This window comes from Microtus pennsylvanicus, chromosome X (genome assembly GCF_037038515.1).
Source record: "Microtus pennsylvanicus isolate mMicPen1 chromosome X, mMicPen1.hap1, whole genome shotgun sequence".
NCBI classification, from domain to species: Eukaryota; Metazoa; Chordata; class Mammalia; order Rodentia; family Cricetidae; genus Microtus; species Microtus pennsylvanicus.
The window spans coordinates 18,540,475-18,561,304 of record NC_134601.1 but is presented as its reverse complement, the minus strand read 5'-3'; the positions used below and the strand labels follow the sequence as shown (position 1 = coordinate 18,561,304).

The following is a 20,830-nucleotide window of genomic DNA, read 5'->3' as shown; positions in this document are numbered from 1 at the left end:
TCTTAACTGCGACCCCAAAAATACAAAGTAAAAGCCGGGCGGTGGTGGCGCACGCCTTTAATCTCAGCACTTGGGAGGCAGAGGCAGGAGGATCTCTGTGAGTTCGAGGCCAGCCTGGTCTACAAGAGCTAGTTCCAGGACAGGAACCAAAAAGCTACGGAGAAACCCTGTCTCAAAAATCCAAAAAAAAAAAAAAATACAAAGTAAAAATTTAAAATACATAGTTTGGAAGAAAATATTGTTAAAAATATATTTGATGAAGGGATGTCAGTAATTCTTTGTAAGAAGACAAACAACTCAGTTAAAATGGGCAAAAGATAAACATACTTTTCAAAGGAAATGTGAATGGCCAACAAGTGCATGCAAAGATGTTCAGTGTTTTAGTCACGAAGGAAATGCAAATCAAACCCACAATTAGTTACAACGTCCCCCACACTAGGGTGGTTCCACCAAGAGAGACACAATAAGTGCCGATGAAGGCAGGGGAAACTGGACCTCTCATACAACAGCTATTAGGGATATGAAATACTGCGAGTGCTTTGGAAATGTTTGGCAGTTCTTCCCCCAAGTTAAACAATGTGTCACCATGTGAACCAGCTCTTCCACTCCTAACAAAGCACTCAAGGGAAATAAAAACACGTTCACATTGGAATGTGCATACAAATACTCATAGCAGCTTTATTTGTCTTAAACTGGAAAGAATGTAAATACTAACTAACAGGCATCAACAGACATTGGGGGGCATGTATACAATGAGATAAATACCAAGTGTGGATATACACACAAACACCTGGAAATATCTAAAAAATGGCACCGAGAGACTAGACAAACACTGTGGAAGTCCACTTACAAAGAAGGTAATCACCAGTGATGGAAAGCAGTGGTTATAAGGACAGGGGGCACGGAGGAGCAGAAAGGAGGAATTATCATAAGATACTGAATGCTTACTGACTTGACAATAAGGATGGTTTGAAGGGTACAGACACCCATCACAATCCATCCACAATGGCACACTTTAAGCTGTATATACCCCTACCAATCTACCAAAGAATGTTAATGAGTCAGGAGGCCTCCAAATGCACAGTAAGCCTTCATTTCTGCTCTCACCATTCTCGGGTAATGGAGAGAGACCAGGATTAATCAGTCCTATTGAACACAAAAGGAGGCACTGTTCTCACAAACGTGCAAGGCCTTGAACTTGATGCTACTTGATACAAATGTAAAAAAATCTTCAGAAGCCAGGCATGGTGGTCCAAACCTGAAATTCCAGCACTTAAGAGTTAGAGGCAGGAGGGTTAAGAGTCGAAGGCCAGTCTGGGTTATACAAGCTTAAAACAACATCCCCCAAAGAAACCCTCTCACAAAGAAAGTGTCCAGGAATCTCAGAGGGCAATTGTTTTGTGAAATCACAGATGAATTGGGGCTCACAAAAACATGAAGGCAGCTACAAATGCCAGGGCTAGTGGGGACTTAGAGGAAGGTGGCTGGGGTCACTCGAGTCCTTCCTCTTCTTTCGCACTACCTCTTCATGGTGGCTGTCTCACTGCAGAGATTTCCCAGACCTCCAAACCATCTAAATGACCAGAGTGGCTGGTGAGGTGTGCACTCACACCCCGTAGCAGTTCTCGTTGACGCTGACTTCATTTCTCGTTTAGGAAAGTTCTCCTCAAATGGCTTCCTACACATGGCATCCTAGGTGCTCCATACTCTACAGTAATTGAGCTCCCGACTCAGGACTGTCCTAGTCTTGTGTGCATTCTAGGCTTCCCTAATACACATCCTCCCGCCTCCCAACCAAGGCACTTTTCAGCAATCCCCCCCCCCACCTGAAATCCCTATATTCTATTCCTTGCCTGGAAAGCTACAAGGTGGGTGCTTTCATGCTGCCTGAAACTTGGTAGCAGAAACAAACAGAAGGCAGGCATTGTGGCCTCGACCTCTTCGGAGACTGATGAAGTTTTCTGCTAAGGAGCCTGTTGGGCAATCCTGGTCTCAGAGTTGCAGTAGGGGGCCCTGTGAAAAGCCTGCACCCTGGGCAGACTAAGACAGGCCCTCCCACATGGGAAACAAGCCCACCCCAATAACTCTAGCATCACTCGGCTCTTTCTAGGTTAGAGTTGACTTTTGCTTGTAACCTTGAACCCACTACCTGTCTGTTTACTTTAAGCCCTCTCCACATGGGAGAGCCCCTTTCCAAGTAGCTGTCGGCTTTTCACCCAACAAAGATGCTGAAAATTCCACCTTATGATAAATTAATTCTGAGACGACCATCTATGAGTTTCCTGGGACACTGCTAGGCCATTCCCACAGCACCTGAAAAGCAGCCAAAGTCTTTTACAAGACAAAAAGGTAAAGTTTGGTGGGGGACAGGAAGAGGAGGAACTAGAAAACAGCAGGGATTCTGATAGTTTAAGCTTTTATAATCTAGTTGCCCCTCAAAACACACAAATGAACGATCAGCCCCATTCCCCATCCAGTTTGAGGGATGAAGCACAGGCTTCAGGCACAAAACAAGGAAAAGCACAAGTGTCCCTCTGGTGACTTTGACTTTCTTCCAGGAGAAACCTGTTCTATTCATTTTGCATACCTGATTAGCATACCTGAGAGAACTCACTACTTTGCTTGCTGAAAACATCTAGGAACAGGAACTGAAGGAGGAAACGGACCAAGAGCTCTGCTGCTATGCATGTAGGCAACCAGTGGGGACCCTGGAGCATTTCAGGGTCCCCACTCTGAAGGGCTCTACAGCTCTCCCTGCAGACCCACTTCCTGCTGAAAATGCCTGTACATGACCCTTCCTCTAGGAACTCAGCCTTGGATAAAGAAGCTGGTGACTGTCTCGGAAGATAGGCATCATTCATTCATTTCCTGGAGCCATAGAAGTGAACACCCAAGAGTATGTGCCAGAGCTTGCACAGAGCCTCCCACTGTGGGCACCTGCTCTGCGTGAGGCCTAGTAGATAGAGCAATTACTTTACCAGGGACTTAAAAGACACTGTTCCTAGCATTTCTTTTTCTATTGGAAAACCAAAGTGACGCATACTCTGAACTGCTTCCATGGGCCACTGAAGTCAACCACTACATAACTCAAACCCAGCAGATCAAGGGAGCAAGGCTCTTTCACTAGTACCCAGGCATGGGGCTTGGACTGCAGACACAAGGCTGAGCAGCTGCAGGCTCACAGACAGGAGAATCACAATCCTGTCACAAGACACAATCACAGGACAAGGAGACAGGGATCTACTGTAGGACACAGAGATAACAGCAAGTTACAAGCTGGGGCTTTACACAAAACATTTTATATACATAAAATCAATCTCTCTCACTTTCTCTTTCTCCTCCCCGTGTATATTCTTATGACCAGCCAGCATCCTGGGTTTTCAGGTTTGCCCATATTCTCTTGGCAGGATGCAGCTATCTTTGAACGTCACTCAGCTGGCAGGAGAGGTGCCACCACTCTTTCTTGGAGTGTATAAGAGCTGCCTCCACTTCACCTGTACCAACAAACTGCCCCCAGGCCGTCTTTGGGACAAAATCTTTCTCTCCTCTGGGATAGGAGAGGGCTGAAAAGTAGCTTGCTACCCTGGATGCTGAGCTGAGTATGCCAAGGGACAGGTCTCCTGGGGGCAGCACAGGTGGAATAGGACTGCCACTGGCTTCCTTTGCAGTAAAGTGCCTTCTAAAGAGCCAGCCAGGCTTAAGGGAAAGGAGGTGAGGGTTGTTACATCATCATTCAGGGCTAGGTTTGCCACCATGCGCATCAGTCATGGGTTGGAAAGGCCCCTTCCTCCTGTCCAAGCTTTTCTTGGGGGAGGGGCAGGGATGGGACACAGGGCCTGTAGTCTGCTAGGCACATACTCCATCTCTGAGCTACGCCCTCTGTGTGAGGAATTTCTATAAAAGATAAATTCTCCAACACTCTCACATAACAAAAATCTCCATTTTCAACTAATGGTATCCCCAAATAAAAGCACATCAAAGTAATGGCAACTTTAATATGCTAAGAAATGTCATCTTAAAGATAACTGTCTGGCCAGACTCATTACAGGGGCCACCTAAGTGTGAATTCTTAACCTGCTGTCACCACACAGTGGTTGCTTCAAAGGGATTAGCAGACAAATTGGAAGCTTTAGGCACTGGGGCAGGGGATAGGAATGGCCAATGTGGCCTTCCCTGAGTGGGAGGGGAGGAGACTGAAGCCAGCAGGGTGGTGGGGGTACAAATGCTGCCAGGTTTTACTTAGATCCTGTTCCTGAGAGGGGACCAGAAAAAAGGGGCTCCATTCCCCAAAAGGAGACATTCAGGGTCCCTGGGTCTTAACCTCTCTGCAAGATTTGGTACAGACCCTCCAAACAGCAGCAGGGCCACATACACAAGGCCCAAGTTTCACAGTCTACTCTGCTTCAGAACAGCAGGCTAATTTATAAACTTTTAATGGAATAAAGTGCTTTTAGTATATTCTATCTAGAAACACAAACAACTCTTAACGGGAGGCAACCACCCCCACTAACACATTAACAAGAGAAAGGACACACGGGTAATCCCCCTGTAAACTTCAATGTAATTGTGCTTAGAGTTGGCTGGACTCTGCTCCTTCTTTCCCAACCACATCAAGCAATTCTCCTGTGAATGGTAGAGACCAACTCTGTATTATGCAAATCTGCTGCCCTGGAGACCCCATTCACACAGGCACTCATTCACCCAAGCACACACAGGAGTACCCTGCCTAGGCTCTTTGAGGAGCCTTCCTGTGCAACCTCTAGGTATCAATTGGATCATCCAGGACTAGGGAGGGAGCCTTCCTTTTCAACTCATCAGGGAAAGAGTAGGGCAGATTACATTGGGTGGATGGGTGGGGAGTACCCTGTCTTTCTGAGTTACTTCTGTTTCACACTGGGGAAAGGGGCTACCCTGCCATTCTGAGTTGCTGCCCTGTTTCTGGCCTCAAGGTGAGGATGGACCCTGGGCCTTCTCGGCATACAGGAAACTTTCACTGCTTTCGCTGTCATTTCCTTCTGTGGGCTGGGATTCCAAATCCTGGCTGAGCAGCGACCTCTCCTCCGAACCTGAGGTACTCACAGTAATCGACTTCTGTTTCTTGTCATCTTCGTCGTCATGAATGCGCAAATGGCGACACAGCAGCAACTTGTTCTCGAAGACCTGGTCGCAGCGCTCACACACTTGGGGCTTCTTATTGGCGTCAATGAGCTGGGGCTCGGCCGAGCTGCCTTCCCCGGCTTCCTGGGACCCGTGGGGTCCCTTTAAGCGGCCACGATGCACCCCACCATGCACCACCTGGTGCTTGAAGAGGTTGGCCCGGCGACCAAAGGCCCGGCCACATTCGCTGCACTCGTAGGGCTTCTCGCCGCTGTGCACTTGCTGGTGCTGGCTAAGTCCTGAATGGCCGCGGAAGGCCTTGCCGCACTCCTGGCACGAGAAGGGCCTGTCGCCGCGGTGGCTGCGCTGGTGGTGGATGAGCTGCGAGATGCCCTTGAAGGCTTTGCCGCACTCCTGACAGATGTAGGATTTCTGACCGCTGTGGGTGCGCTGGTGCTCGATAAGGTTGGAGCTGCGGCTGAATGTCTTGCCACATTCACCGCACTCGTAAGGCCGCTCGCCGCTGTGGATGCGCGCATGCTCAAGCAGAGCGAAGCGCCGCCGGAACACCTTCCCACACACTCGGCACACGAACGGCTTCTCGCTGCTGTGGATGATCTGGTGCTTCATAAGGTTGAAGCTGCGCGTGAAGGTCTTGCCACACTCCCCGCACTCGTAGGGCTTGTCGCCACTGTGGATGCGCTGATGCTCCAGCAGTGCCAAGTTCCGCCGGAACAGCTTCCCGCACTCGCTGCACTTGTACGGTTTCTCGCCTCTGTGGACGATCCGGTGCTTGATGAGATTGGAGCTGCGGCTGAAGAATTTTCCACACTGCTGACAGAGATACCGTTTATCGGCGATTCTGGAGTGCCGGTACCTTACAATAGAATTTGGCCTGAAGTCGTGAGGACGTCTCCGCACCATGGATCCCGAGGTGTCTCCGAGGAGCCCTCTTCCAAAAAGTTTCAGCCTTGAGGTCAGCATCTTGCTCCTTATCCCATTTCCTGTAATGACAGAGCCACAAACTGTCACTTCAGGTTTTTTTTTCATAGTGCTTCCCCCTCTTTCATTTTCCCATCAAGAAACTGCAGAATAAAACACCACCACCACCACCACCACCACCACCAATAACAACAACAACACATCAGGCAGGCAGAAGGGAGAGCTTCTGCTCTTTCTAGAGGGCAGTAAAGTCTCTTTTCACCCATCCCCAGCAAGGGAGGCTGACACCCATCACTAAAGAGGACATTTCACCCAAAGTTTCAGTATCTATGCCACTTTCCTTAGGCCAGTCCTTACTTTTTACCCTTGCCACTAGCAAGCTGGCTGAGGGTGCCTTGCTCACCAGCACAGGATGCTGCTGCAGTCCCCATTCTGTCTGCAATCCAGGGCTTCTCCCCTCGCTCCAGCTGGGACACCAGGTTAGGCTTAGGGAAAGCAAACCCTGTTCATAGAAATGAAGAAAATTAGCATCTTTCTAGCTAAGGGCAGAATTTTTTTTTCCGAGACAGGGTTTCTCTGTAGCTTTGATGCCTGTCCTGGCACTAGCTCTTGTTGACCAGGCTGATCTCGAACTCACAGAGATCCGCCTGCCTCTGCCTCCTGAGTGCCAGAATTAAAGGCTGCGCCACCACCGCCCGGCTGGACAGAATAGTTTTTAAACAGAGTTCAGCCTGTGTCTTCAGAGAGCAAAGACCTCCTCAGAAAGTATAGCCAAGAAAGATTAGCCCTTGTCTCGTGCTTGGGGGCAGCATGTTTCTCCACTAAAACTCAAGTGAGAATTCCAGAAGTTTTATGGGAAGATGTGTCCCCAACTTTCTCTTGATGGTCAAAGAGAACCCAGGGAAGGAACCAGTCTCCCTCCAAGGGGTCAGATGAGACATTGGTGGTCTGTAGAGTCAGAAAGAAAATGGAAGAGGGCTCATTCTCACAAATCCTTACCCAACTCAAAGCCAGCCAGGGAGCCATCTCAGCTAGAAAGATGCCAGAACAGAGGACAGCCCCAGCTTAGACTCTGTTCATTAGAGGAAGAAGTTGGGACTCATTACTCTTCTCACTCACTTCCTGGTGCTTTTGAGTTTATCCACACAACCTGTGAATCTTGGTTTTGCCTGGAACTGGCAAGATGGACATCCTCTTACAGATGCACAAACACAGGAGCGTGGAGCATGTTGAAGAAAGAAGAGAGCAGCAGGCTGGAAGTTGCCCCGGCTCTTGCCTAGATGTCTCCAGGCTTGGAAACCAAATGCACTGCCTGGCCCTAGCAAGGGGCCTCACAGGCAGTGGAAGTGGAAGATGTTGCTAACTTCTATAAAGTAAGTTGAATGTCAAATACATCTGCTGTTAAAAATAAAATGAGTCTAAAATTCTGCAAGTAAATATTCCTGTATAATAGGCATCTGTTTATCAATAGAAAGAAATTTTTGGGCAATCTATGATTTTATGTGCAAATTAAGTCTGAAAGGTCATTACTGAATTTATCCTGAACATTTACAAGTCCATATTATTCTTTTTGATACCACAGTTGATCTACAAGGTATGGGTCAAATAAAAAATATACTTATTCTTGGGTTCATAGCCATCAACAAGCAAAAAAATTCAGAATTGGAGTCCAGAGACAGTAGGTGGGACTGGGTGTGTGTACATGGTAGGGTACTTACCCACTGACACCAAATGGCTGTAGTTCTCCAGCATCACCTGCTTGTAGAGCTTCCTCTGTTTGAGATCCAGAAGCTTCCATTCTGCCTTTGTAAAGTACACAGACACATCCTCAAAAGATATTGGTACCTAAAACAAGCAATTTATGTAGTAGGGAATTAAATTCCAGGTTAAGTCTAGTTGAAAACAGTAAAACATGGCAATCCCCCTGCCTCAAGGGAGTTCAGCAGTCAGGAGAGAGTCAGCAGCAAGTATTACTGCCACAGGAAAGAGGAACAGACAGATGTTGAAAACCTAGCAAAGGGAACTCAGGAAAGCAGCAAGCCATAGGGGTTGGGGGCGGCGGGGATGGCAAAGCACTCTGCTGGCCTGAGACATCCAGGGCAGCAGAGGGAAACTGCTCTGGGCAAATTCGGGGACAGTAAGGGGGAGGCTGACTACTTACCTTGGGCTTTGCTCTCAGAAGACTGGCTGCCATAGTTAGGGCTCCAACCACAGAAGGCACAGCTGAAAGGCTGAGAGAAGAGCAAAGAGGGTCAGTGAGATCAGGGTGGCTCGGTGCAGCCAACCTCAGCTTGTTTCAAAACCTGCTTTATTTTTCTTGCCAGAGAGTGGCAAGGTGAGAGAATGAATGCTGTGGTGTGTGTGAATGAGGTATGTCCCAAAGAAGGGTGAATTTCTTTCCCAGAGGCCAGTTTCTGCGCCCTCCTTGGAGGACGAGGCAATGGGTTTTCTCACTCTGGAAGCTTCACCTAGGCTACAGATCACCACACTTTCCTTACATCTTGATGGGGCCACTGCAACAAGGTACCTGCTGCAGGGGGCTTAAAACCACACATACATATTTTCTCCCAGTTCTGCAGGTTGAAAGCCTGAGATCTAGGTGCTGGGGGTGGGTGGGTCCTCCTTTCATCCTGAAGGCTGGCTGCCTTTCTTGCCTCTTTCAGCCACTGGGTGGTATCCAGTGATCCTTGACTTGTAGCTGCATCCTTCCAATGCTTTCCTGAATCTTCACATGGATGTCTTCTCTATGTGCACTTGGATCCAAATTTCCCTAGTGTTATATGACACTATTCATTGAATTAGGGCCTACCATACTCCAATACGGTCTCATTTTAACCTTACTTACATTTCCAAAGTCCTACTTCTAAGTAAAGGTATCTTCCCAGGCAGTTGGGGATGGGACATGAAGCGATCATTTTGTAGAGACACAAGGCAATTCAGTCCTCAACACATTCCCAAACTTAGCTTTCATGCTTTTCTATTTTGGCCCATTGAGTGGGCCAAAATCCAGGGATCACATACCAACTTTGCTCATATGCCTTCTCCAGCCTTCCAAAAGAGCATGCTCTTTCTCTATCATTGCCTTCTTTTAAAAATTATTTTTATTTATTTTATTTTAATTATATGTATGTTTAAGTACCATACATATAACCCAAGGTACCCAAGGAAGCCAGAAGAAGGTGTCAGATCATTTGGGACCAGAATTACAGACGGTTTTGAGCCACCACGTGGGTAGTGGGAATCAAACCCCAATCCTCTGGAAGATCAGCCAGTATTCTAAAAGGCTGAGCTGTCTCTGCAACCCCCTTCATTTCCTTCATTTTTTAAATCTCTTTCTTCTGGTCCCTCCAAGTTTCCAGACATTCCTGGAAGCTCCATTTATGGGTTCCTCTTCCTTTAGTGTCTGGGTTCATGTTAAAAAAAAAAACCAAAAACCTCCAGACACACAATTCAACTTCCAGGTGCAGAGTGATAGCTGCTAGTGAGCAGAAAGAGAAGAGTGGGGGCACCCTGATGAGGCGATGGTGGGCTGAGAGTGGCAATGTGGTTGCAAGGGAACACAGGCAATGAAAGTCCCGGACATGGCTCTCTGCCAGTAGTGCGTGTGTTGCTAAGAACTGAGATGATGGACAGAAGCAATGAGACTGGGTGAGGATGCAGGAAGTTGTTTCTCAGTCCAAGGGCTTGAAGGTTGACAGAATAGATAAAGTTTACTTTAGCCTCGGAGTTCTGTGCATCAGTTAGTATAGAAGCTTGTCAGGCAAATGACCATTTCAAGAATGTTGTTCAACCAGACTTGAGAGTCCTGAGTGGAGCAGCAGAGAAACCAGGAGGAAGTAAAGTGTGGCAATGGCTCGAAAGAGTTTTGATATGCCTGGTGGGCAACTAAAGCTTGTTTGTTTGCCAGTGATAAGGCCACAGGAGAGAAGAAGAAGGGATGGAGTCTAGGGAACACAAGGACAGCCACATATTTACCTGAAATTTAAACTGTCCCCAGATCCCTTAATGAACTGTCAATCAACACTAACCAATTATAAAGTCATGTTTCTGATGAAGTTTCTTTTTTGTAGGGGTGTTTGAGACAGGGTGTCTCTCTGTAACAATTTTGGCTGTCCTGGAACTTGCTCTGTAAACCAGGCTGGCCTTGAACTCATGAATATCTGCCTGCCTCTGCCTCCTGAGTGCTGGGATTAAAGGTGTGTGCCATCATTACCTGGCTTCTGATGAATTTTCTATGACTCACACGAAAAAGATCATTTAAGAGGTTAGAGAGATGGCTCAGTGGTTCAGAACATTTGCTGCTCTTCCAGAGGACCAAAGTTCAATTCCATCTCTAATTCCAGCTCCAGGAGATCAGATGTCTCTGGCCTTTATAGAACCTGTACTCTTAAGCACACACTCATATTACACACACACACACACACAGACACAGACACAAACACACATACACACACACACACACACACACACACACACACACACACACACCATTTGTGGCTGGAGAGATTGTTCAGTGGGGTTATAGTTCAAGTGTCAAGAATGGAGACTGGATATCCAGCACCTATACAAATACCAGGTGGGTGTGTTGGGCCATCTGTAATCCCAGTACACAGGAAACAGAGACAGGGATCCTTGGAGCAAGCTGGTTAGCTAACACTAACTAGCTCAGTTGAGCAGCCCTGGGTTTAAGTGAGACTATCTCTCCATATATAAGGTGGAGAATTGTTGAGGAGGATACTTAATATCTACTTCTGGCCTTCATACATATACATATACATATATGCATGTGCACGTGCGCTGCCATGTGTGTATGTCCTTTCATATGGAAACATACATACACTCAATGCCTATTCTCCCGCAACACAAGGAAAACAAATCCATCTGAATGGTTACTCAATGAGTTAAGCACAGTTACCACATGGCCAGGCAATTTCACTCCTGAGCGCATACTGAAAATAATTTCAAACAGGTGTCTACACTAAAAACCTATACACACACATTCATAGCAGTCACACTAGCCAAAGGGCAGAAACTCCACGCGTCCATTAGCAGACAAATGGATAAACAAAATGTGGTATATATAAACAATGGAACATTATTTGTGTTTAGAAAGGAAGGAAATTATGACGTATGCTACAACATGAACGAACCTTGGGGATTTTTTGCAAAGTTAAAAATGCCAGATCCAGACACAAACGGCCCCATATTTTATGATTCCATTTATATGATGTAATGACATTTCATAAGAGCTGATTTGACCTAGTTTTTAGTTGTGGCTAAAATCTTTGTCTTTTAAAGGCAGTTGCTAAGCCCCCATTCCTACCACATCCTATAAGGTCTCAGTCTTTACAGCCACTAAATACTCACCCTGCCCCCGCTGCTTTCTTATCAGGTTCTCAATCAGGGACTAGATCCCAGAAAACTAGATGGCTCCTACAATCCCACAAGGAACTGGCCCAACTCCTGTTCTGCACAAGATATCCTAACAGTTTCCCTGTCCCTAAATGCACCTCCATGCGGTCCCAAGTGGCTGTTTTCTCTCATTCAGGGGTGCAAATAAGAGAATTCTTGCTGCCTTTATTGTGCTACAATGTCACTGTGTAGTGAACTCCCTCAAAGTCTTTATAGAATATACTGAGTCTGAAAGAGGCAAATTCATAGCTAGAAAGCTGGCCTGGGAGCCCAGATATGAAGAATGACGTAGTGGATTCAGGGGTTTCTTCATGAAGCGATGAAAATGCTCTCGGACCATGCAGGCTGAGCAGCAGAGTGAGCGCACTGCATGCACTGGATAGCTTCCTTTAAAATAGTGCCTTTAAGTTTGAATTTTTAAATTTTTATTGTTTTATGTGTATGGGTGTTTTCCTGCATGCATGTTTGTGTATCAGTGGATTATTGGTGCTCACAGAGACCAGAAGCAGGCATTGGATCCCCTGAAATTGCAGTTACAGATGGTTATGAGGTGCCATGTGAGTTTTGGACATCGAATCCGGTCCCTCTGTAAGGGCAACCAGTGTTCCTAACCATAAAGTCATCTTTTCAGCCCTGCAAATGGGGTCTTTTATGGTAAGTGACTTTTGCCTCATCAAAAAAAGAGGGAAAGGAGGCTGGGGAGATGACTCAGTTGATAAAGTGCTTACTTACCAAGAAGGGGAACCTGAGGTAGAGAACAACCAGCTAAGACCTCCCTACATAGACTTCTGGCCTCCCTGCATAGAAATGCATCCGAAATCTCACACAAAAACGTACACACATACACACAAATAAGAAGGGAAAGGGGTTCTCTTGATCATTTGGATGTCCACGGGTTACATCTGCATTTCATTATTGATACACTACAACACCAAAAGAGTGTGGAGGAGATGACCCCAGTGTTTCAGGTTAAAATTACTGTTTTAAGGGGCTGGAGAGATGGCTCAGAGGTTAAGAGCATTGTCTGCTCTTCCAAAGGTCCTGAGTTCAATTCCCAGCAACCATATGGTGGCTCACAACCATCTGTAATGGGGTCTGGTGCCCTCTTCTGGTCTGCAGACATACATGGAAGGAATGCTCTGTATACATAATAAATAAATAAATAAATAAATAAATAAATAAATAAATTACTGTTTTAAGCCTGGTGGTGGTGGTAGCACACACCTTTAACCCCAGCACTCAGGAGGAAGAGGTAGGCAGATCTCTGTGAGTTCAAGGCCAGCCTGGTCTATAAAGTGAGTTCCAGGACAGGCTCCAAAGCTACAGAGAAACCCTGTCTTGAATATATATATATATATATATATATATATATATATATATATATATATATATAGTTTTAAAGAAACAACATGATTATGGGGAAGCAGCATGCAGATCTGCGAGTTCGAGGTCAGCCTAGTCTACAGAGAGAGTTCTAGGACAGCCAGGGTTACACAGAGAAACCCTGTATCGAAAAACCAAAACCAAGCAAACAACAAAAAACAAACCAATCAACTGAACAAACAAACAAACAAAAAAACCCAAACATGATCCAGGGAGATGACTCTGCAGGTAAAATCACTAGTCATATAAGCCTGACAATCAGGATTTGATTTCTGGAACTCACATTTTAATCAAACAAAACGTATGATAGTGCAAATCTGTAGATGAAACCGACTTCCCCAAATTGTCCTCTGATCTTGTGTGCATCGTGGTGCATTCTCTCTCACGCTAAACAAAAACAATGCAGGTTTGTTTCCCACCATAATAGCACCATGCTGACACGATCCATTTCAGAGAAGTCAGAAGTCCACTTGCTTCAGCCCATCCCTCCCCACATTTGAGGTGGTACACTTCTGTTACGTTGTCCTTAGAGTCAGGCCCATGGACATGGTTTTACCTGTGGAAGGATAGACCCTTGGAAGTGATAGTCACACAAGGGGGTTACACACCATTGTCTGTCCTTGAGACCTACCCCCTGAAAGTCAGGCATGATTTCAGCTCTTGCCAAGACACAACAAACCTCATGGGGATCCCAGGTAACTACTATGTAACTCCAGTCTGTTGGATGGCATGCTCGTGTGTGTGTGTGTGTGTGTGTGTGTAAGTTCTGGAAGAAGCTTGGTGGAACTGGAAAACATCTTCCTCCCATTGGCTACCTTTGTGGGCCTCCAGAACACAGGACAAGCTGAAAGGTGATTCTAAGCCTGGAAGCTCAGGTTTGTCCCCATATAAGGTTAGGCCTGCCTGAGGCACAGTAGGCTGGGGTCTCCGGGCGATCGTCTAGGAAACAGATCAGCCTGTAGACAGAACATCCCTTCCCCTAGGCTTTGGTCCTGCCAGGGGTCTTGCTCACAGACCAGCTTCCCCCCACTCCTGCTTGCAAGGAGTAGGAGGGGAGGAGGGTGAGAAGCCAGGACGTGTGGTGCTCAGAGCCTCAGAGCACCATCCTAGAGGCTACCACGAGGTGGGGCACTTTTCCCAGACAAAGAAACCTTAACCCCACCAAATAAACAGCAAGAAAAACATTCAGAATCCTCCTTATTTACATCACAAGGGGATTTGGGGCCTTTTCATCTACAAGAAGGGAGGTGTAGGTTACTTAGGGTGGAACTTTCCTTGGGGTCTAGCAGCTCAAGACTCCCAAATACTTCTTCTCCACCCCACCTGCTGTTCCTGCCCTCCCTCCTGACCTGGTAGAAGAGCCAGAGAGGGCCATCTGAGGAGCCTGTCCTGCCAAAGCCCTCAGGGGTCTCCCCTGTGACTACAGACCCCAGGCTTAGTTCTAGGAGGTGGGAACCAAGGCTGGCCTAGACGGAGGGCCAACCATGGCTGGTCCTCTGAATAGGTGGGTCAGATCCTGGCCTTTTCTGCCCACAGCCTTACCAAAACTGTCACTCAGAGTAAACTCACAAGGCCCTTCCCAATTCCTCCCTCAGCTGTAGTCAAACTGGCTTCTCAGGAGTCAGAACACTCTTGCCTCAGGACTTTCGTACCAGCTATTCCTTCTGTCTAGAATATTCTTCCCAAACTGAAGCACGTGGCTTATTATTTCATCACCTTGTCTAGTCACAGCACCTAAGCTTGCAACTGCGCCTTTTTCAGCTCCTACTATCTTTCATTCATCCTATGCAGCTACCATTTTAAGCCGTTTATGATTCATGGTCTGTGCTGTCACTAGAACTCCAACCATAGAGCAGAGACTTTTGCCATCTCCTTCTCTGACAGATCTCACAGAAGTCTGTAAGAACCCAGCTCATAATGGGTCTTGGCAGATCCTTGATAGACGGAACTAGTCATCCTAGCTCGACTGCAGTTCCCTGTTCAGCTCTGCTCACTCTCTCACCCCCTTTCCCACCTCACTCTGCTCTTACCTTCCTAGGCATTGGCTCGGTTAAGCTTATTGCTCTTCCCTTGAATGGGGGAAGCACGCTGGGCACTGGTCAACACACACAACCCTCCACTCCTAAGAGCCACAAGTTCAGGATTTTGACGTCCTGTCCCAGTGTGGGGGCCCTTAGGGATTGTGCCTGCGGACGGTTGGCCAGGCACCCCTGTTTAACAGTGCCATGATCACACAATTTGAGCCTGCCTGGAGGAGTTCCCACACGCAGGGGTGCAAAACCCAAATTACCTGGGTAGATCAGCAGTGCAATGCTCCTGTGCCAGACCCCGTACCAGCGTCTGAAAAGCAGGAGAGAAACGTAAAAAGATGGCTTCAGTTCCCTAGAGCCTAGCCAGGCCCGCTTCTCTTCCCCGAGGCGCCAGAAAGGGGCATTCCCGAGCCACCCTGCCCAGTCCTTCCAGTGTTGGCCCACAGCCCAAGGCTTCCCCAAACACCTCCGCCACCGCTCCACTTTCCACCCTCCAGCCACCTGTGCCCACCCTTCCGCACCGCTGCTGAGATGGGCCCGCGACCCGCAGCGCCTCTCTTTTCCAGCCTGCCTGCGTACCTGCGCGCCACGCAGGTTTGGTCTTCCCTCTGCAACCCTACTGTGGGCAGAACTGAGGCTAAGGATGCTGCCTCCGAGAAGCTCTCCCGGGAGGCGCCCCTGCAAAACTCAAAGCTCTCAAACTGTTGTCGATTTCACCTCTGTTCAGGAGGTTTGTATTGCGTGGCTGTCCATAAGCCAGGTCCGCCGCTGCTGCGGAGGAGCAGGGTGCGCAAGCAGTCAGGGCCGGGGCGGGGGGGGGGGGCGACGGCGGCGGCGGCGTGGGAACGGGGCGCAAAGGGGGACACAGAGCATGCGCGACGCTGCAGGAGGGCGGTTCGGCCGGCTCTGGGCCCGCTCCTGTCCTGCTCCCGCCCCCCTCAGGCATCTGGTCTCACACCCCACGCACCCAGGACACTTCCGTTTTCCATCTGGGTTACTCTGAAGCAGACAGGTTGCAATGGTCACCATATCATAGTCCTGAAGCAGACAAGGGAAAAGCTGTCGACCCCATATCATTGGTGACGCACCTCTCATGGATCAGACCATTCCATCCATCCATCCATCCATCCATCCATCCATCCATCCATCCATCCATCCATGGTCTCCTAATAAAAGACCATGCCTGTGAGCAGGAAGGACAAGAATCAGAAAGGGAGTATAGGGCATGAAGGGGGATTTAGGAGGTGGCAAGGTAGAGATGGAGAGAAGAGAGGAAGTGAAAAAAGTGGAGGTGCCCTACTGAGCACAAGGACTTTCTCTGGTTACTCTATGTGGTCAACAAGCCAGACCCCCAGGGTAGGCCATGAGGAATGCCATTTCCCCACAGATCACCATCTACATAGTGGAAACCCAAGGGCTAGACTTGGACACTTTTCTTTGGACAGTTTTGAGATCTTCCAAGAAAAAATTATGACAAAGAGCAAAGGATAAAGAATAAGGAAAATCAACCACATTGCTGGTTCTACTGATGCCTCCCAACCCCGACTGCTGGGAACTGAGCTGTATCTTCCCTTATAAAGCTGACCAGGCCAAGCCCAAGGCAAGGAGTCCTCTGCAAGTCCGTGATCCTACTGTCCTTTGTCCCAGGCTTAGGGGGAAGGCTAGGACCCCCCAGCAAAGATGCTTCTGGCAATGAAGAGTGGAGAGCATAAGGGGGCAAAAGCAAGCTCTGCTTTGGAGTCCCTTTCCTGGAACAGGCTGGGAGGGACCCAGGGACCCTCAGCTGAGGGTTTCAATGGAGAGATGCCCGCTCACTGGGGCTGCTGGAATATGTGTGCACCTCCTGACTCCTGGGCCCGTGGCTGCACAGGAGAGACATTCTTGTGGAGGTTGGCCCCATTAAAGATGGAGAGATGAGGTCACCCTGAGCTGCTAGGAGAGCTGGGAAGGGTCCTCCCCCGGTCCCTGTGAAGGGGTGCACTCTGACTTTAGACTCCCATCTCTAGAGTTGCGTGTGGGAGTCAGGTCCTTACAGGCTCTGCTTGTTTGCTGTGGCCACTCCAGGATTCAAATTCCTGAAGCAATCAGGGGAACTTAAAATGTTTTAGGAGCCTGGCACGGTGGCACACACCTTTAATCCCAACACTTGGGAGGCAGAGGCGGGCAGATTTCTGTGAGTCCAAACACAGCCTGGTCTACAGAGTGAGCTCCAGGACAGCCAAGGCTACAAAAAGAAACCCTGTCTCAATATCCCCCCCCCCCCCCCCGTTTTGGCCTTGGCCATTCCAAAGAGCCTGGGCAGCCATTCTGGTCTATTCTAGTACAAGTGAGTCATGAAGTTCACCCCCACCCCATTCCACAGAGCAGAATTAAGCTACAGCTCTTGAAATTTGTGTGAGTTGGTTCTCTCATACCATGTACATTCCAGGGATCAAATTCAGGCCAACAGGCTTGTAAGAAAGCATCTTAACTTGCTGAGTCATCTTGTTGGCCCTTAAAATAATTCACTGAGATACATGCAAAACTTCTGTATCAGGTTTCATGAATGAATTAGTTAGAAGAAATAATACTTGAAGCTAATGTGTTATTTTTCTGGTGGTGTCTGTGGTGGTTTGAATAAGAATTGCCCCCATAGAGTCATATATTTGAATGCTTAGTCATTTGGGAAGATTAAGTATGGCCTTGTTGGAAGAAGTGTGTCACTGGGAGTGGACTTTAAGGTTTCAAAAGTCCAGGACAGGCCCGATGGCTCTCTCTCTCTCTCTCTCTCTCTCTCTCTCTCTCTCTCTCTCTCTCTCTCTCTCTCTCTCTCCCTGCTTCCTTTAGATCTGGATGCAGCACTCTCACAAAATTCTCTAGCACCATTGTCTGTCTGCGTACCACGGGTGCTCCCCTCCATGATGATGACGGAGTTAATCTGTGACACTGGAAGGACGTCACAGTTAAATACTTTCTTTCGTAAGAGCTGACGTAGTCTTGGTGTCTCATCACAGCAATAGAGCACTAAGACACTATAAAATGCAGTGACCAAAAACAACTGATGGAAGAAAAGAGTTCATTGTGGCTTATGGTTCCAGAGGGATAAGAGCCCATCATCGTGGTAAAGCATGATGACAGGACCAAGAAGTTGAGAGCTCTCATATTTAACAGCAAGCATGAAGCAGAGAAAATGAACTGGAAGCAGCATGAAGCTTTTAATCTCAATGCCTGCTACTAACAACATAGCTCCTTTAGCAATACTGCACCAACAAAACCTCCCCAAAACAGTGACACCAATTAGGAACCGAGTATTCAAATACGAGAGCCTATGGGGAACATTTTTCATTTAAATCATCATAACCATTTAGTGGGCTCCTGCAATTGTACAGGCCCAAGTGTTCTTGTTAAATTTAAATCACAGGTAGGCATGGTGACTCAGATTAGTATTAATACTTGAGAGAGAGACAGAGGTAGGAGACAATAGCTGATAGCTCATGGTCAGCATGGTCTATAGAATGAGTTCCAGACAAGTCAGGGCTTCAAAGCATGTCTGTTGAAAACAACAACTAACCAACCAACCAATGATATAATAAATAAAACATCAATTCAGCCTGTGTTAGTTTTTTTCCTTCAAGAGAATGGCCTCTATAGGATCATATATTTGAATACTTGGTCTCCAGCTGCTGGAATTGTTTGGGAAGAATTAGGAGGTATGCCTTGTTAGAGGAGGTGTGCCACCGGGGTTGTGGGCTTTGAGGTTTCAAGGGCTCAGAGTACCCTCTGCCCCCTGCTTGTGGATCAGTTATACGAACTCTCAGTTGCTGCTCCAGCCACATGTATGCACCATACTTTCAATCTGCCATCATAGACTCAAGTCCTCTAGAACCACAAATCCAATTAAACTCTTTCTTTTATATGTTGCCTTGGTCACTGTGTTTTGTCACAGCAGTAGGAAGTGGGTTATTGCTGTGACAGGTCTGACCATGATGTTTTAGGGGGGCATGTGGAAGACTTTGGGACTTTGGGCTTGGAAAGTGGTTGAATGCAGGAAGTGGGGTTTAATGGGCCGTCCTAACAGGAGCTTGGAAACCAGTAGTGCTGAGAGAAAGGTAAATTATGGAGGCCCAGTTTATGAGGTCTCAGAGGGGAACAGCATTAGATACTGGACTAGAAACCATTTATTATTGTGATATTTTGGCAAAGAATGTGGCTGCTTTTTGCCCTCATCCTAAGAAAATGCCTTAGGCTCATTTGAAAAATTTTAGATTAATTTTGTTGGCAAAGGAGATCTCAAGACAGCGTAATATTGACTCTGTTGCATGGTTATTAGTAATCACTCTTGAAGAGTTCTATGGTGACAAAGAACAATTGGGGCCAAAAGAAACACAAAATGTACAGTTTGAGGAAACTGAATATTGGAAATAAGACTTGCGCTGAAAAAGATAGGAAGAATCCTGATTCAAAATGGAATAAGGGAGTGGTGACCTCAGGACAAGACCCCATCCAGCTGAGCTTTCATCCTGAGAAAGGAAAAGGGCTGAGGAATTTTTGTTCTTACAACAAATCAAATGTTATACAAAAGCAATTCAATAATGGGGCCAAGATCTACCCCAACCAGGCAGCCAAACTTGGCAGTATTTGCCATGTGGTTTGTGGTTCTGACTTTACAGTATGAAGGATGTATGCAAGAAGAGGTTGAAGAATCTTCTGTGGTTAAGGAAATCAGCTGAGGTAGGCCAGGTGTTTGGCAGTGGAGTCCCTACATGGAGGCCCTGAGAAGCCATTTAGTGAAACTGTGAAGGTGAAGCCTGGAAGTTAGAGATCTTAAGAACTTGGAGATTCCAGAGCTGTGAGCCAGATGCCAAGGAGAGTTACAGACAGGGAGTGGAAACAGCCCAAGAGAGAGAGAAATATGTTGCAGGCAGCAAAGGTGGAAAAGTCGAGCCACCTAAGTAAGCCATGTGACATCAGACATGGAGCAACAGGATTTAGAATTTGCCCTGTTAGGTTTCGGTCTTGCTTTGGTCAACTATTTCCTCAGTATCCCCCAATTCTTACTTTTTTTGGAATGGTAGTATATATTCTTTGATATTGTATGTTGCAATTTGCATTTTGGTTTAATAGGCGTTTTGTCAAATGGAATAAAAAAATTGCTTTATTTCAAGTCCAGGTCTCTTAGCAGCTGTCATTTATCAGCAATCAAAGCATTAAAAATCAACACAATAACACACAGGACTCCCTGTCTACTTCCCATTTTATGTGGATTTAAAAAATTACTTTTACTCTCTAAGACGTTTATTTCTTTAAACTATTTCTTTCTTTCTTTCTTTTTTTTTTTTTTTGGTTTTTCGAGACAGGGTTTCTCTGTGGTTTTGGAGCCTGTCCTGGAACTAGCTCTTGTAGACCAGGCTGGTCTCGAACTCACAGAGATCCGCAAACTATTTCTTTCTTTACACGATTCTTAATACCCAATTTCTTTTCTTTCTTAAGCCCATGCCACTGTTAGACACCCTGGAACCTGTTTGGAGGTTTTTTGGATTTGGACCTCTTTTACTGCATATCTCTAGTCTTTTTTGACCTTTGTGAGGAAACTTAAAACTGCGAAGCTACAGGTGGGTCCTCCATGCGGCTTTATCGGATGGCTTTACCTACTCCTTGGTTTGTGAAAGCCCAGTCACAAGTGTATGACCAGAAACTGCATTTGATCCCCAAATCTCTAGAAGGCTGATGGTTGCACTGTGACAGGTTTTTACTTAGTTTTTTTTGTTTGTTTCTCCTTAGTGTGAGAAAAAGCAGTTTAAGTACTCGTCTGTAAGGCAGAGTTTCTTTTTCTTTCTTTTTTTCTTTTGTGTTTTTGAGACAGGATATCTAAGGCAGAGTTTCTTAAAGGGGATGTATTAATTATTTTTTCTTTCCCAGCTTTCTCAGGCCTAAGTGGAAATTTGGGCCCACTTTGAAACACTGAACTGTAGTTGGTTGTTTTTAGT

General features: G+C 46.8%; 1 protein-coding gene across 2 annotated transcripts in view; it reads right to left on the bottom strand.

Annotated features, from left to right (window-relative positions):
- Nucleotides 1-15,711, bottom strand: part of Zfp92 (ZFP92 zinc finger protein) — a 31,247-nt gene extending 15,536 nt beyond the window's left edge. The window contains exons 1-6 of one of the 2 annotated variants that reach the window (XM_075958337.1): nt 15,444-15,645; nt 15,125-15,174; nt 8,201-8,270; nt 7,758-7,884; nt 6,443-6,541; nt 5,080-6,101 (exon numbers count right to left, since the gene is read on the bottom strand). In XM_075958337.1, the coding sequence (XP_075814452.1) occupies nt 5,080-6,101; nt 6,443-6,541; nt 7,758-7,884; nt 8,201-8,233 (1,281 nt within the window). In that variant the 5' untranslated portion in view covers nt 8,234-8,270; nt 15,125-15,174; nt 15,444-15,645. Of the gene's footprint in view, nt 1-652; nt 6,102-6,442; nt 6,542-7,757; nt 7,885-8,200; nt 8,271-15,124; nt 15,175-15,443 lie in introns of those variants that run through there. The other variant, XM_075958336.1, reaches the window with a different exon arrangement.
- Nucleotides 15,712-20,830: the final 5,119 nt, after the last annotated feature.